This window comes from Calypte anna, chromosome 2 (assembly GCF_003957555.1).
Source record: "Calypte anna isolate BGI_N300 chromosome 2, bCalAnn1_v1.p, whole genome shotgun sequence".
Lineage (NCBI taxonomy): Eukaryota > Metazoa > Chordata > Aves > Apodiformes > Trochilidae > Calypte > Calypte anna.
The window spans coordinates 40,360,613-40,373,254 of NC_044245.1; the positions used below are offsets into that span (position 1 = coordinate 40,360,613).

The 12,642-nt window shown below is 39.7% G+C and overlaps 1 protein-coding gene across 1 annotated transcript in view; it reads left to right on the plus strand.

The window, feature by feature from the left end:
* The first annotated feature begins 5,144 nt into the window (after positions 1–5,144).
* CMC1 (C-X9-C motif containing 1) overlaps positions 5,145–12,642 on the plus strand; it is a 45,093-nt gene continuing 37,595 nt past the window's right edge. Inside the window, exon 1 of the mRNA XM_030444798.1 lies at positions 5,145–5,230. Within this exon, the coding sequence (XP_030300658.1) occupies positions 5,203–5,230 (28 nt within the window). The 5' untranslated portion in view covers positions 5,145–5,202. The remainder of the gene's footprint in view (positions 5,231–12,642) is intronic.

Below are 12,642 nucleotides of genomic sequence, written 5' to 3' on the forward strand. Positions count from 1 at the left end.
ATCTATAAGACTTTCTGAAGTTTAGAAACAAAAGAAGCAACTACTACAGTTGAACTTCAAGGCAGAATGGTGATCCTACATTATAGGGTGGCATACCCCACAAGAAACAATTTGCAGTATTAAAGAAACAGACAATGATTGTTAAGAGAATCAACCAGCAGTTAAGAGGACTTGTGTCTCTAGGAAAGGATTTACTAAATAAAAAATAGTATGTACAAACAAGACTAGTGCTCAAAAAGAACTGAGTATACAGCATGTTGCAGTCATTAATGGCCTAGCTGTTCCTTTTTCTACACTTGTAATAACTCCTAATACTAAGGAAGGGGCTGTAACACCTGTCTGCATTAAAGAATGGATTGAAAAGTACCTTAGAACTTCAGAGCTTGCCTCCAAAGACTTGTTTCTACTGTGTCACAAAAACTCAAAACAAATTAAAACCAGACCAGAGACTGATTAGGAAATGTGCAGGCTAGTACTAATGGAAAGAGAGAAGGATGGCTCTAGTGCCATCTCACAGACTCAGACAACTGCATCACAAAGTGGTTATTGTAGCCTAGAAGCCACAATGAACATTGAACCATTTCCTTTCAAATGTTTATGATGAATGCCTCTGCATGGCATTTAAAAAATGGGAAAGGATAAAGCAGGAGAGTGGCTAAGATTTTCAAAGAGAAACATGCAGAAAGAAAAGTTGTGACTGCATGCAGACCCAGAAAGAAGGAAAATTAAAATCCAGATCTTCAGCAATGACTGAAGCACATCTCCAAATAAAATCAAGTGTCCATCACTCTATAATTGTTAGGAATTTATTCAGACAAGAAAACATTCTGACCACAGACTGAAAAGTAATTGTTCTTGTAAGCAGGCAAAGTTTATAAACCGATTTGTTTAGGTGGTGGGCCTTCCCTTCCTCTTACATTACTGTACTAGCATTATTGGAAAAGCTTGATGCTGGTGAAGTCATCCACATGCGGCACAGAGTTTATATCTTTGGGGTACATGAAAATCCATTGAGACAAAAGAGGAAGTTTTAAGGAAACAAGACAGTGAAAGGTTGTGTGGGAGTTGGAGAAGAACAGGAACTGAAGGGTTTTTCACTCTGCCAATCAGATCTAGTAGTGACTGGCAAATGTAATTATTATTTGATGCAATTTTTCTAGTTGAGCAGATGGCCAGCTCCCTAGATACTACTTCAGCAACTTCTTGCTAGAAAGACAACAAACTCATTATGGTAGTCACCATGATTGGATGCTTCCAGCTCCCCTGAAACATGAGTGGAGAGGCCTGGCCCACAAAGGGAAAGGTTTCACTCTTGGTGAAGTGGTAGGAGACAGGCCAGAGGACTTGACATAGGCACTGCCACAATAAAGTTTGCCACCTAGCAACATGCCAGACACAGGTCTGGAGCAAGAGGCAAAGGGAACACAAGACTAGTGCTTGCACTGTGAAGATGCTGCAAAAGTCTCACATTAGTTGTGGGAGACTTGACAGGCTGCATGTTCAGAGGTCTGTAAGCTATCCACTCGTTAGAACAAGCAGAATTATAGATTAACAAGACATGATGGAAATACTTCAACATGCCTAGTGCTTCCTCTTCCTACAACTGAATATTCTGCTGTAATGAATCTTGATCCTTAGATCTCTGGAAAACAGACATACGGATGGGTTTAACTTTATTTGGTAGAATAACTATAAAATGTTGCAATCTGCACAAGCAAAAGACACTACAAACTCCTCCTTCATAATTTTTTTTTCCTCTTCTGCAAGCAGTGTTTCCAGTCAGTGAAAATCTCAGATGCCAATTGCAAACATGGCCTTGAACAACTCTATAGTGGCTTTAGTAAAAGTATGTACCCTTAGGAAGAGAAGGAAATGTTTCTTTAATTCTAAATGTTAATTTGCATTTAAAGCTCCTCCACATCTCTCACCTATGAGCGAATCATGAGTAAGCTTAGCTAAGAATCACAGCCTTTTACTGGAAGTCATATTTCATGAAACAAGATCAAAAATGTCAACAGAGAACATGTTGAAGAGGTGCCATTTGAGAACATTCCTTTGAACTCATTTGACCAAGGCTACTGTTTGGAGTTTTTAAAAAAATGAAATCACACCTGTGTTCAGACAGATAGGCTCTCTTTATCTGGTAAGAACAAGGTGCAGAGACTTGTGTGATTAGATAATTAATCTCTATTGCTATCTATAGTTTCATTGTTAACACTGTCTTGGTTGAAGTGTGAAAATATGTTCACACTTTTGAAAATGGGCGATTAACTAATCAAATGACAATATGAATCCTAGAAACAGAGGCATTGCTGCAATCCAGTACTACTTGTAACTGTATTTTTATTTTCAGTTGTATAAGAAAACTATGATCTCAAGCAACTTTCAAGACCATAAGGGAAGCTACCAGATCTTCCCCACTGTAATAATGAGTGCAGACATTGTGACCACTGTCACCAGTCTATTTTCACTTGATCACTCAACATTGTACCTTCAGGGAATTAATTGCAGGGAAAAGTTTCCTTGTATAGATTAGTTCAAAGAGATTGTAACAGACAGATGACATAGGCAGCACTGAAAGAATAATCAGTGGCAGATACTATTACACAGTATTCACTGTCCCACTAAGAACCCATTAAATAAGTGTTTGAGTATTAAGTACTCTTGGTCTTACATTAGTGCCCCAAGAGATGTCCTAATTTATTAAGTTTTCTGGATAAATTCAAAGATCTTAAATAAATCCTCACAGTTCTGATTCTGCAGATAAATATCAGTAGCCAAGATTTTAAGAGCAGCAAATAGGACTAACCTCAATTTTTTTTTTTTTTAATGAAACTTACTGTATTAAGTGTAAATTCTCCTTTGGTTCTCATGCTGAAAGCTCCTTCTTCTACCATATGTTTTATTGTATTTTCTCATTTCATATATACAACAACTCTTCACAGACTGGCTGGTGTCTTGTTTTGTTTAAATACATTCAATGCAGAAGAGGCACAGCCAAAAATCCTTAATAAAACAAATACAGTTAAATTGATACGCTGCATTTTCACAGTTCAGTTCAACCAAAATTCTCAAATCAGTGCATAAACATCAACTGAAATGGTACAGTGTAAAGTTATATAAAACATGTGTAATACCCCATTTTGTCTAATGAATGAGATCCAACTTCTGGATTAAAAAAACCCCCAAAGTTTAAAGACATTTAATGCTCTGTAATAGAAATGCTCTAGATCAGTAAGGCCAAAAGCATTCATGTGGAAAATTTTGCCTACATCTTGCTCTACTAATTTCTGTGAACATATCAGCTCAAACAACTTGGCTTCTAGGGTGGCCTCAAGTTGAAACAATCTATTGCCAAAAAAGAGACTGAATTTTCACATGGGAAAAATAATGTAAATCTGGGAAAAAAAAATAGTAGATTTGAAACTCATACCTCTACTTTAATTAAAATTGAGTTTAAGAATAATATATTTACGTTGTTATTTATGTTATGATAAAATAACATGATAATTGTGATCAAAAGTATTCCTAATGCTTTTTTCTAGACTGCTTCTTATCTTGCAGAGGCACACAAGTCTATAAGGTGTTTGGGGAAGACTACTGGAGTTCTCAGTTCTCTGAGAATATAGTAATAAAAGCTCAGGGTTTTTTTCCACTGGACATAACAATGCAGTATAACATAGGAAATGCTATTTTAGAAGAATTTTTTCAGCCTCATTTATAAGGCTACTGCATAAACCAACTGATTTTCCATGTCACCTGTCAGTCTAAAATGTTGAAGAGGCTGATAGGAAACAAGAATTGGCTCTTCAAAAACTCTGGAGTCTATTTGTTAAAACAAATCCTGACCTTCACCTCTTACTACGTCTCTGGTTTTCTTTTCTTTTGATCTCTGGGGAACAATGGTCTCACATTTTTGAATGTATGGTACTTTCTCACCAGTTTTAAATCTGTAAAACCTTGCTTCATGCCACTAATGAATAAAGGATGTTCAGTTAAATATACTGAAGACTCACAAATAAAAGATACAGGAACTGCTCTTCTACCATTCAAGTATACTTTACATATGTCTCAATGATGGCACAGGCAGACCAAGAGGACACACAGATAGTAATTTTTAACAGTATCAAACTTTAAGTCACACTACTCCAAAAAAATGTTTGTCTTTGTTCTATAGGCTTCTTAATTTATATAATTTTTTTCATGAGCAACTCCATTATTGTTCAAATTTTCTTTAATGCTGGCATCTTTCTGATAACCAGGCAGCCCATATTGATTCCTCTGAAGCATATCAAAATCATGTTTGACCTTTTGAGTGCTAGAATTTATTAAGCAAGGTTTTACATGACATGGACTTTCTCTTGAATGCTTGAAAAATATGACAGGATGCTGACACAATGTCAAATGGAGATATTTGAAACCTTTGATGCTGAACTACACAGAGGTAAAAAAAAAATTTAAGCTCTAAGTAAATCGAGTTATGGAGGAAGTCCAACCTACTATGGCTAGGCCGACCAGGATGCCAACAGGGATTTCCCTAAGAGGCATTTTGATTGAGTTTCTGGTAGGGAAACACAACTCCTGATTCCACCATGAACCGGACACCTGTTCCAGGAACGTGATCCCAGAGCCACACCGAGACAAGTGAGAGGGTCTCCTGCCCACAGGCCACAAGGCCCCTTTTCAATGTCACAAACCAACTCAGGGACAGAAGCGGCCACCATTATCGATAATTCCCATCTTCCACCTCACGCCTTCTCTGTGAAAGCCTCAGACACCCCAAGGACTCTCAGAGCCACAAGCTGAGACGCTGGGGCCTGCAGCCCTGCCAGCCCCTGCCCCCACACGCAGTTCGCTCAGGGCTCTGGGGGAAGGTCCTGCTGCTCTCTGTACCCCCGGGAAACCCTCACAGACTCCCACAGAGCACAACCACCACCTCTACTCCGCATCCCACACTCCACCTTGTGCCCCACTACCCCAATCCCGCATGCGCGTAAACCCCCGCGCCCTTCCAGCCTCGCAGCCGGCACATGCGCCTTGCTGCACACCCTCCCCCCTTCCCTTGCCCTCAGCGCCCTCAGCCTCCACGCTTCCTGACGGAGGGTGCGGGGCTGGCGCTGGGGCTGCGCCTGCGCGGGAACAGGCGCGGGCGGGGCCTGACTGCGCGGGGTGCGCAGCTGCCGCCGTAGCGCGGAAGGGCGGATGGAGCCGCCTCCCCCCGGCACCGCAGGTAGGGGAGGGGGGAGTGAGGAGTGGGGGGCCACTGCCGGGCGCGGTGGCGGGAGGGAGAGCGGGCGGGCGGGCGTCTGTTCGCACGTGTAGGGAGAAGGAGGGGACACGGCGACGGGGACACGGCGACGGATCTGCTCGCCGCCTCTTTCCCCGCCCCTCCGCTCCCCTCCCCTCCTATTACCGCTTTCCCCTGGCAGGCGTCGGGTTCGATGGGCTGGGGCTGCCCTTCTCCTCCCCCTCCTGCTTGCCCGCAGGGGGTTCCCTGATCCCTCCGGGCAGCTCTTTGCCCCTGGGCGTCCCGCCCCTGGTGCCCGGAGCTCCCGCCGAAGGACGCGGGGCGCCGCGCCTCACCGCACCTCAGCGGCGGCACAAGGTGCCCCGTGACGTCGGGGTGTGAGCGTCTCTGGCTGTGTTACATGTGAAAGCAAAAGATACAAAGTTTACGCGGTCCCAGGCTTCGCGTTACCAGGATCTTGGTACCTGGAGTTGGGTGTGCTGTTTGACACCTGGCTGAACGTGGGCTACCAGGGTGGCCAAGGCCAAGAGCATCCTGGCTTGTATCAGGAATAGTGTGGCCAGCAGGATGAGGAAAGTGACTGTCCCCCTGTACGTGAGACTGCACCTTGAATACCGTATTCAGCTCTGGGCCACTGAAGAAAGACATTAATGTTCTGGAGCATGCCCAAAGAAGGGCAATGAAGATGGTGAAGAGTCTAGAGTAGAAGTCTTATGAGGAGTGGCTGAGTAAGTCTGGAGATGAGAAGGCTGAGGGGAAACCTTATTGCCCTTGGCAGCTACCTGAAAGGAGGTTGTAGTGAGGTCGGGTGTGGTCTCATTTCCCAAGTAACAAGTGATAGCGACAGGAAATGGTCTCAAGTTGTGCCAGGGTTGGCTTATATTAGATATTAGGAGAAATTTCTTCACTGAAAGGGTTGTCAGGCAGTAGAACAGGCTACCCAGGGGAGTGGTTGAGTCACCATTCCTGGAGGTGTTTAAAAGATGTGTAGATGTAGTGCTTAGGGACATGGATCAGTGGTGGAGTTGGCAGTGCTGGGTTAATGGTTGGACTTGATGATCTTAAAGTTCTTTTTCAACAAAAATGATTCCATGATTATTTCTCACAGTGGAAATAAGTAGTACATCTGCTTTTTGGACAACATCTGCTGTTAGTTAGAGCACAGAAGAAATAAAGAGTGTACACTTGTGACTGGTTTCAGACTAGAGATACTCAGAAGTTTGGGCTTCTCTTAAAAAATGTGGAATCCTATGTGTAGGAATCCAATTGTATCTGCACTGTTGCAAAAACCCCAACACGCCAAAATGTATATTTGGTTGCTGAAGTTTTGCAGCATGGTGCCTTTGTTTATGTGACAAAAAGTTATTTTGAGGATTTTATATCAGTTACCAAGCAAAGCATTCAGGAGCTTTAACATGGTAAAATTAAGGCTGTCTGAGCTATTTCAGTGCTTGGCAAGTTCATGGCCGTAGTTATTCTTTGTGCTGGAAGCATTTTGCAGGAATCCTCATCTACAGCTGTCAGAAGGAATTTGAGGTGGGGTTCCCTTGTAGGTAGCTCACACCCTAAGTTTTTGTGACTGGTAGGTCTCTTGTGCTTGAACAATAGCTTAGACTGTGTGCTAATGAACCTGCATTATTTTCAGTAGTAAGTATTCAGTCCTGATCTGTAATTAATTCTTCGGGCCCTGTAACTGGATTTGCTGTGTGGTGAGGAAGAAATTGTCTCATGTGAAAAATCTTCACAAGCAACTTCAGTTACTCAGTACATGTATGAGCATTTATAATCAGCATATAATTAACAAATAAGTCCTTTGTCGCATCTGGTTTTCCCTTTCTTTCTAGATGTTACAGACTTGCTGTAATACAGACGTTGCTCATTTTTAGCAAACAGGCTTGTCAGTATTCTCATAATCCAGTCCTGCCTTATTGCAGGAACATGAGCCCCAAAGCAAAATGTAAGATAACAAATTCAGCCAGTGAAAAAGGTGAAAATTGACTTTGAGGTGATGATAGAATGGTGAGAAGTTAAAGCTCTGGAAATTCTCCCTGGTGTTGTCATCCCTGTGCTCCCATCTTAATTTAAAGTGATGTCGGTATTGGATAGATAGATCTCAAAATCTGTAACTTTTGAAATATAAATAAATCTATTAAAATATATTAAAATTTTTTAAAAAATTAAAATGGTTGATGCACAGAGAAGCTGCACTGATCAGCCACTTCTGCTCCGAAATCAGGGTTTCAGGATATCGTGTATGTTATTTCACTTGTATCATAACACTTCTGTTACTTCATGTTCTTATATTCTTTAAAATGTTAGTAGAGAGCAAAGTACTTAAGACTCTAGTTGAAATGCAAATACCTATATGCAAATAAAACTACCAAACCCAGCTGTATTTCATGTATGCATGAAGACATTTGGTCCTGGTTCATCATCAGTCAGTCCATACTAGATGTTTTTGACTGATAAAATCCATTACCTTTAACAGGATCCTGAATGTTTTTGTGGGACCAAGGTTACAAAGCAGGATGCTGAGCCTATTTGTCACTTCGACCACATGAACCTCATTGCAGTAAGGGCACGGAAGCCCACTCACAGACTGCAGTATTTGGCACTTGAAGTATTAATTACATTGATACTCAAAATTACAATTGTAAAAAATGTATTGTCTTAGGAAAAAAGCCTTAGACTATGGAAATATTATAGAAACATTTTTTTTCCCCATGACCCTACTCATCATCACTAAAATAATTTGTTCTGATGTCTGACTCAGTGTTTTAAAATAGAGGTTTTAAATAGTTTATAATATATTCAATTATGCAGCCTTTTTTTAATGATTGTTTTTATGATACAAGTATGTGCAAATGAATTCACATGGATTAATCTAAGATTGGCAACTTTTATTTAATACAAAATGGATAAGTTAGGCAGAATAAAGGAGATGAAAATTTTTAGTTGAATGCATTCATTTCCTGGTGGAGTAGTAAGCTATAGTTATCTTTGCCCATTCAAAATGCCATTACAAGTACACTAAAATAAATCTGAAATGGGTTTTGCAAACATTGAACCTCTAGAGCCAAGTGGCTTGGTGATGAAAGGAGTATTTGCCAATAAGCACACAGTTGTCCACTGACATCTGCTTATCTTTGATGACAGCTGGTTGGAAAAAAGTAGTAAGGTGTATTTAAAAAAAACTAAATCCCTTTTATGGCTTCACTTGGAGTTTTTGCTGAATTTTCTACATTTTTGCTATTAAATAAAATAACTGATGGTTGGAAGTGTTGGTATAGCTGGAACTTAAGAAAAACATGAGATGTAATGGTTGCTAATGAAATAATGGAAACTTTCATTGTTCTTCATTTGTACTGTGATTCTTACTGAAATAGCTACCATACTTAAAGTAGTACTTTGAGGTTGTTGGGTTTTTTTTAAATGTGCATAGATAATGTGAGCCAAGGAAACCCAAATTACAGGTTGTATAATGAGAAATGCATGTTTCAAAAAGTGCTCCTGGAATTGCTTGACTCACTTCTTTTTGGATGCAAAAGGTATGAGGCTTCTGTAAATTGAAGACAAAAAGTAGACAAATTCTCAACTTCTTCTCAACCTTTCTGAGTAGTCTGTGTCCCTGCAATTCAGCATCAGGAGACAGATGCAAGAGAACTGGAGACTACCATCAGAATGTAGTGACAGAAGAGTGAATAGGTCAGTTATGAGCTAAAGGAGGAGAAGGAGGTGGTTTGACTTTGCCTCAGATCACGTTTCTGGGAAACCTTTGATCTTAGGTATCCTCTTTTAATCATAGTCTTCTAATCTATATGACAAGCTACAACAGTCCCTTTTGTTATTCGGACTGTAAAGCAGCTTTGTGTTTCATTCTCCTCTTTTCTTCTGAAAGGTCTCTTGCCCACAGCACAGGTCTACACCATGGTCCTCTTAAGGCCTTCTGGGTCCTGTGGTCAGCAGATAGGAAGCCAGGAGAATATTTGCCATCTGTTTTCCCATGTTCCATACAGACTGATTTGATGTATATTCAGTGCTGATCTAGTGGCTGTGATGCTCTCCTTATTGATACACTTATTTCCTGATTTTTGAGGTCATTTTTACAAAAATAATGAAAACTTAAAGTGAATGGCTGTGGTCCTTGCCTTTCATGGCAATAAATAGGTTTTGCAGCTTAGGGTTTTGATCAGCCACAGAAAAATATTACAATTGTAGTCTTGTGCCCTGCACATTGTGTGCAAACAGAGTGCTGGGATTTGCCAAAACCTGCAGAATTAATTTTCAAAATAAGACTTGGTTTTAATCTTTTAATGAGTAGGGATAGCAATCTCTCTCTCCTTCCTTTAATTCTTTGGTCTGGTCTGAGGTGGTCTGGAAAAAAATTTGCTTTTCTATAGTTTTCTCTTTTTTTTTTTTTTTTTTTTTTCTGGCAACTGCAAGGTTATAACTTCTACATCTATTCTTTATCCTTCCTCTGTTCCTCATCCCTGTGAAGACAGCATTCTGGAACTTACTGATCTCTGTCTTTAGGAAGCATTCAGTATTTTCACCACACAGATGTCTAAGTATTATCCATATTTCCAAGGAGGTAGTGACTTAAATACTCTAACACCTGCAAGCTTGTGTTTGGTTTTAATTCTGCCTTAACTTATGTGTATATTTTTACAAAATACTCAGGTTTTACTATTAATTGTACTTAGCCTGCTTTTTGTAACCTTTACTTAATTAGTTAACATTCATCCATTTGTCACTTGTATTCTGCGATAGTACAAGGAAATTACAGCAGAATGTAAAGTTGAGGTAAAGGTAGAATCTCATAGTATTAAGTTGCTCTGATAAGTGTGCCCAACTTTTGTCTCTCAGGGGAACAAGGAGAAGCTGCTGTTAACATTTTTCTCATCTTCTGGACGGTGAAGTAAAGTGTTCTTGCTGGTTTGCTTTGCAGCCAAAGGCAGTGGTCATATCAGACTACCCTGAAGGCCAAGCAAAGTGTGTGGAGGATATGGGTGGGAACCAAGGGTGTCAGCTTTCAAATGCAGAAGGCAGACTAGGAAAATACATCTCTTGCTCATCTGGGGATCATTTTATTGATTTTTTTTTTTAAGATAAAATAAAACAGTAGTATCTGTAGGGTCTAGTCTCCAGTGAATCTGGTATTAGAATGAGAAGTATCTTTCTTATTGCAGGATAGTGAACTTACAAAAGGGGAAAAAAGAACTTATTATTCTAGAAACTGTAATACAGTTGAAAAAAGACAAAAGGAATTGATGGTTTCACATCATGGCTGTCTCATGTTTTTTGATGAAGTCTTGCTTCAGAGGTGTTGTTTGTTTCTTTGAAAGTTCTAGCCATATATGTTACTGTAGAGCTGATTAGGTTGGGTTGATGATTATCTCTTTGCAAGTGCTTATACATTGGTATTAGAAATGCAGTTGGCACATAAACATATTTTTCTAGCTGATATCCAGTATTGTTACTGTTTGTGCCTGATTTTTCTTTAATAATGACTTCTTTAAGTCATTAAGAGATGCCAACTCTTAACGACTAGATGGCTAGAGTTACCAACTTCAGTAAAGTGTTTTAAGATCTCTGAAGGAAAATCACTCTAACTGTAATACAATGGATCATTTAGAATCAAGGAAGAATATTCAGATACTTAATATGCTACGGTTGAAACTTATGAGTACATACATTACTGCCCAAACTGAACACTGGCATTTGAGCTATTTTGAGGAGTGGTTGCACCCATATGCCTAAAAGTACTTCCTTGATCTAAAATTATTTGAATTTTCATAGTTTATAAACTGATACTTACCAACAAACATTCTTTTAAAAACTGCAGGTGAGAATGTAACTGGTCTTCAATCCCTGTTTCCTTTGTACCGTTGCAGGAATTACCTTTGAATTAGCTCTCTTCTGATTCTCCACTGGGCACTGCCCCATGTCCTGATGTGCCCTTTCCTTTCTGCATTTTCAACCTCTGCAGTTTGACAACATGGGAACAAAATGAGGGAGTTTGCCTCGAGCACAGCTCTGTCATGGTTCTGGTTGTGTGGCTGTTAGCATCAGTACAGCTACTTTTTGCTGTCAGTATTATGCCCCTTTCCTTCTCAGTCAAACAGAAAATTTGGTGCTTAGGCTAAGATAAAACCCCAAAAATCCTTTTGGCTGTTCTTGGCAAACAGGGAGGTCTTCTTGGTCTTCTTTTCTGTGTTAAACTGGTTGCTTACTCCATGGTTACGTGTATAATAATGCTGATGAGGTAGGTGTGAATGGGACAGTGGGGGATTATTAGAACTTCCCATTTGGTGGCATCTAGCAACACACTTGCTTATCTGTATCCACACACATAGTTTCTGCCTGATCTAAGGAAGCAACAATATAAAGCTTTTTTTTTTCCTTTTTCTTTAAGGGGTATGATTTGGCTATAATTTGATACAGTGATGTTCATTCATGTGCTAGTCTCATGCAATTACTTTATATGGGCCAGAACTGGATCAGAGAATTTATCTTGATGAAGAATTACCTGACAGTAAATTTGTTTACCTTTAAATGAAATTAACTTCTCATTTCCATTCACCATAGGGCTGCAATGCACATCTGTGTTGGCAGAGGGAAGTTGTGGGGATGGGGGAGAGGCAGGACTGCCAAAGTGCCACCTTGCTATGACTGAAGTTGGTAGAGCTGTGGCATGGAACTCTGTGGTGCCATTTCCTGCCATGTCATTCACCTGAACTGTTTTGTCCTTTTTAAAAAAACATTTGATATTCTGCAGAAAGTTAAAAGGAAAAATATGCAGTTATAATTATTTTATCTCAGTCATGAAAATCAGAGCTTAGGAGTTTTGCAAATTAATTTTTGCACCATCTGTATTCCGCATTTATGTTATATAGATAAGACACTTTTTCTTTCTTTTTTTCTGTAGAAATTCCAAGTAAGAAATTTTTGAGGAGAAAAATAAGGTTTTAGTCCAGATTCTCTATGTTGCTTGTGGTAATCCTCTGATTCCCATAGAAATATCACTGATTCAATATAGTGTAACCTTGAAGCCGTAGTGAATCTCAAAACACCAGTTATAAGTTACTAAAGAACTGTTAGTCTCTGTTGCCTTTTCATGGATAAGTAACTGCAGATGCTCTGAAAAAGTGTTTGAAAACAGTAAATTCTTCATTTCAATATATTACACTTTTTAATTTCATTTAATCTAAAAATGTTTGTAAGCAATTAAAAATGAAATTATTGTCACCCAAAATAACAGTGTATCTGACAATAAAGTTTTTATAATGTGATCATCGTGGATGATGCTTTTTTGAATCATAGTATCAGCATCACAGGGTGAATAGTGTGTTTGAGGAGGAAGACTGTATTTGGCAAAACCATGTTGGAGTATG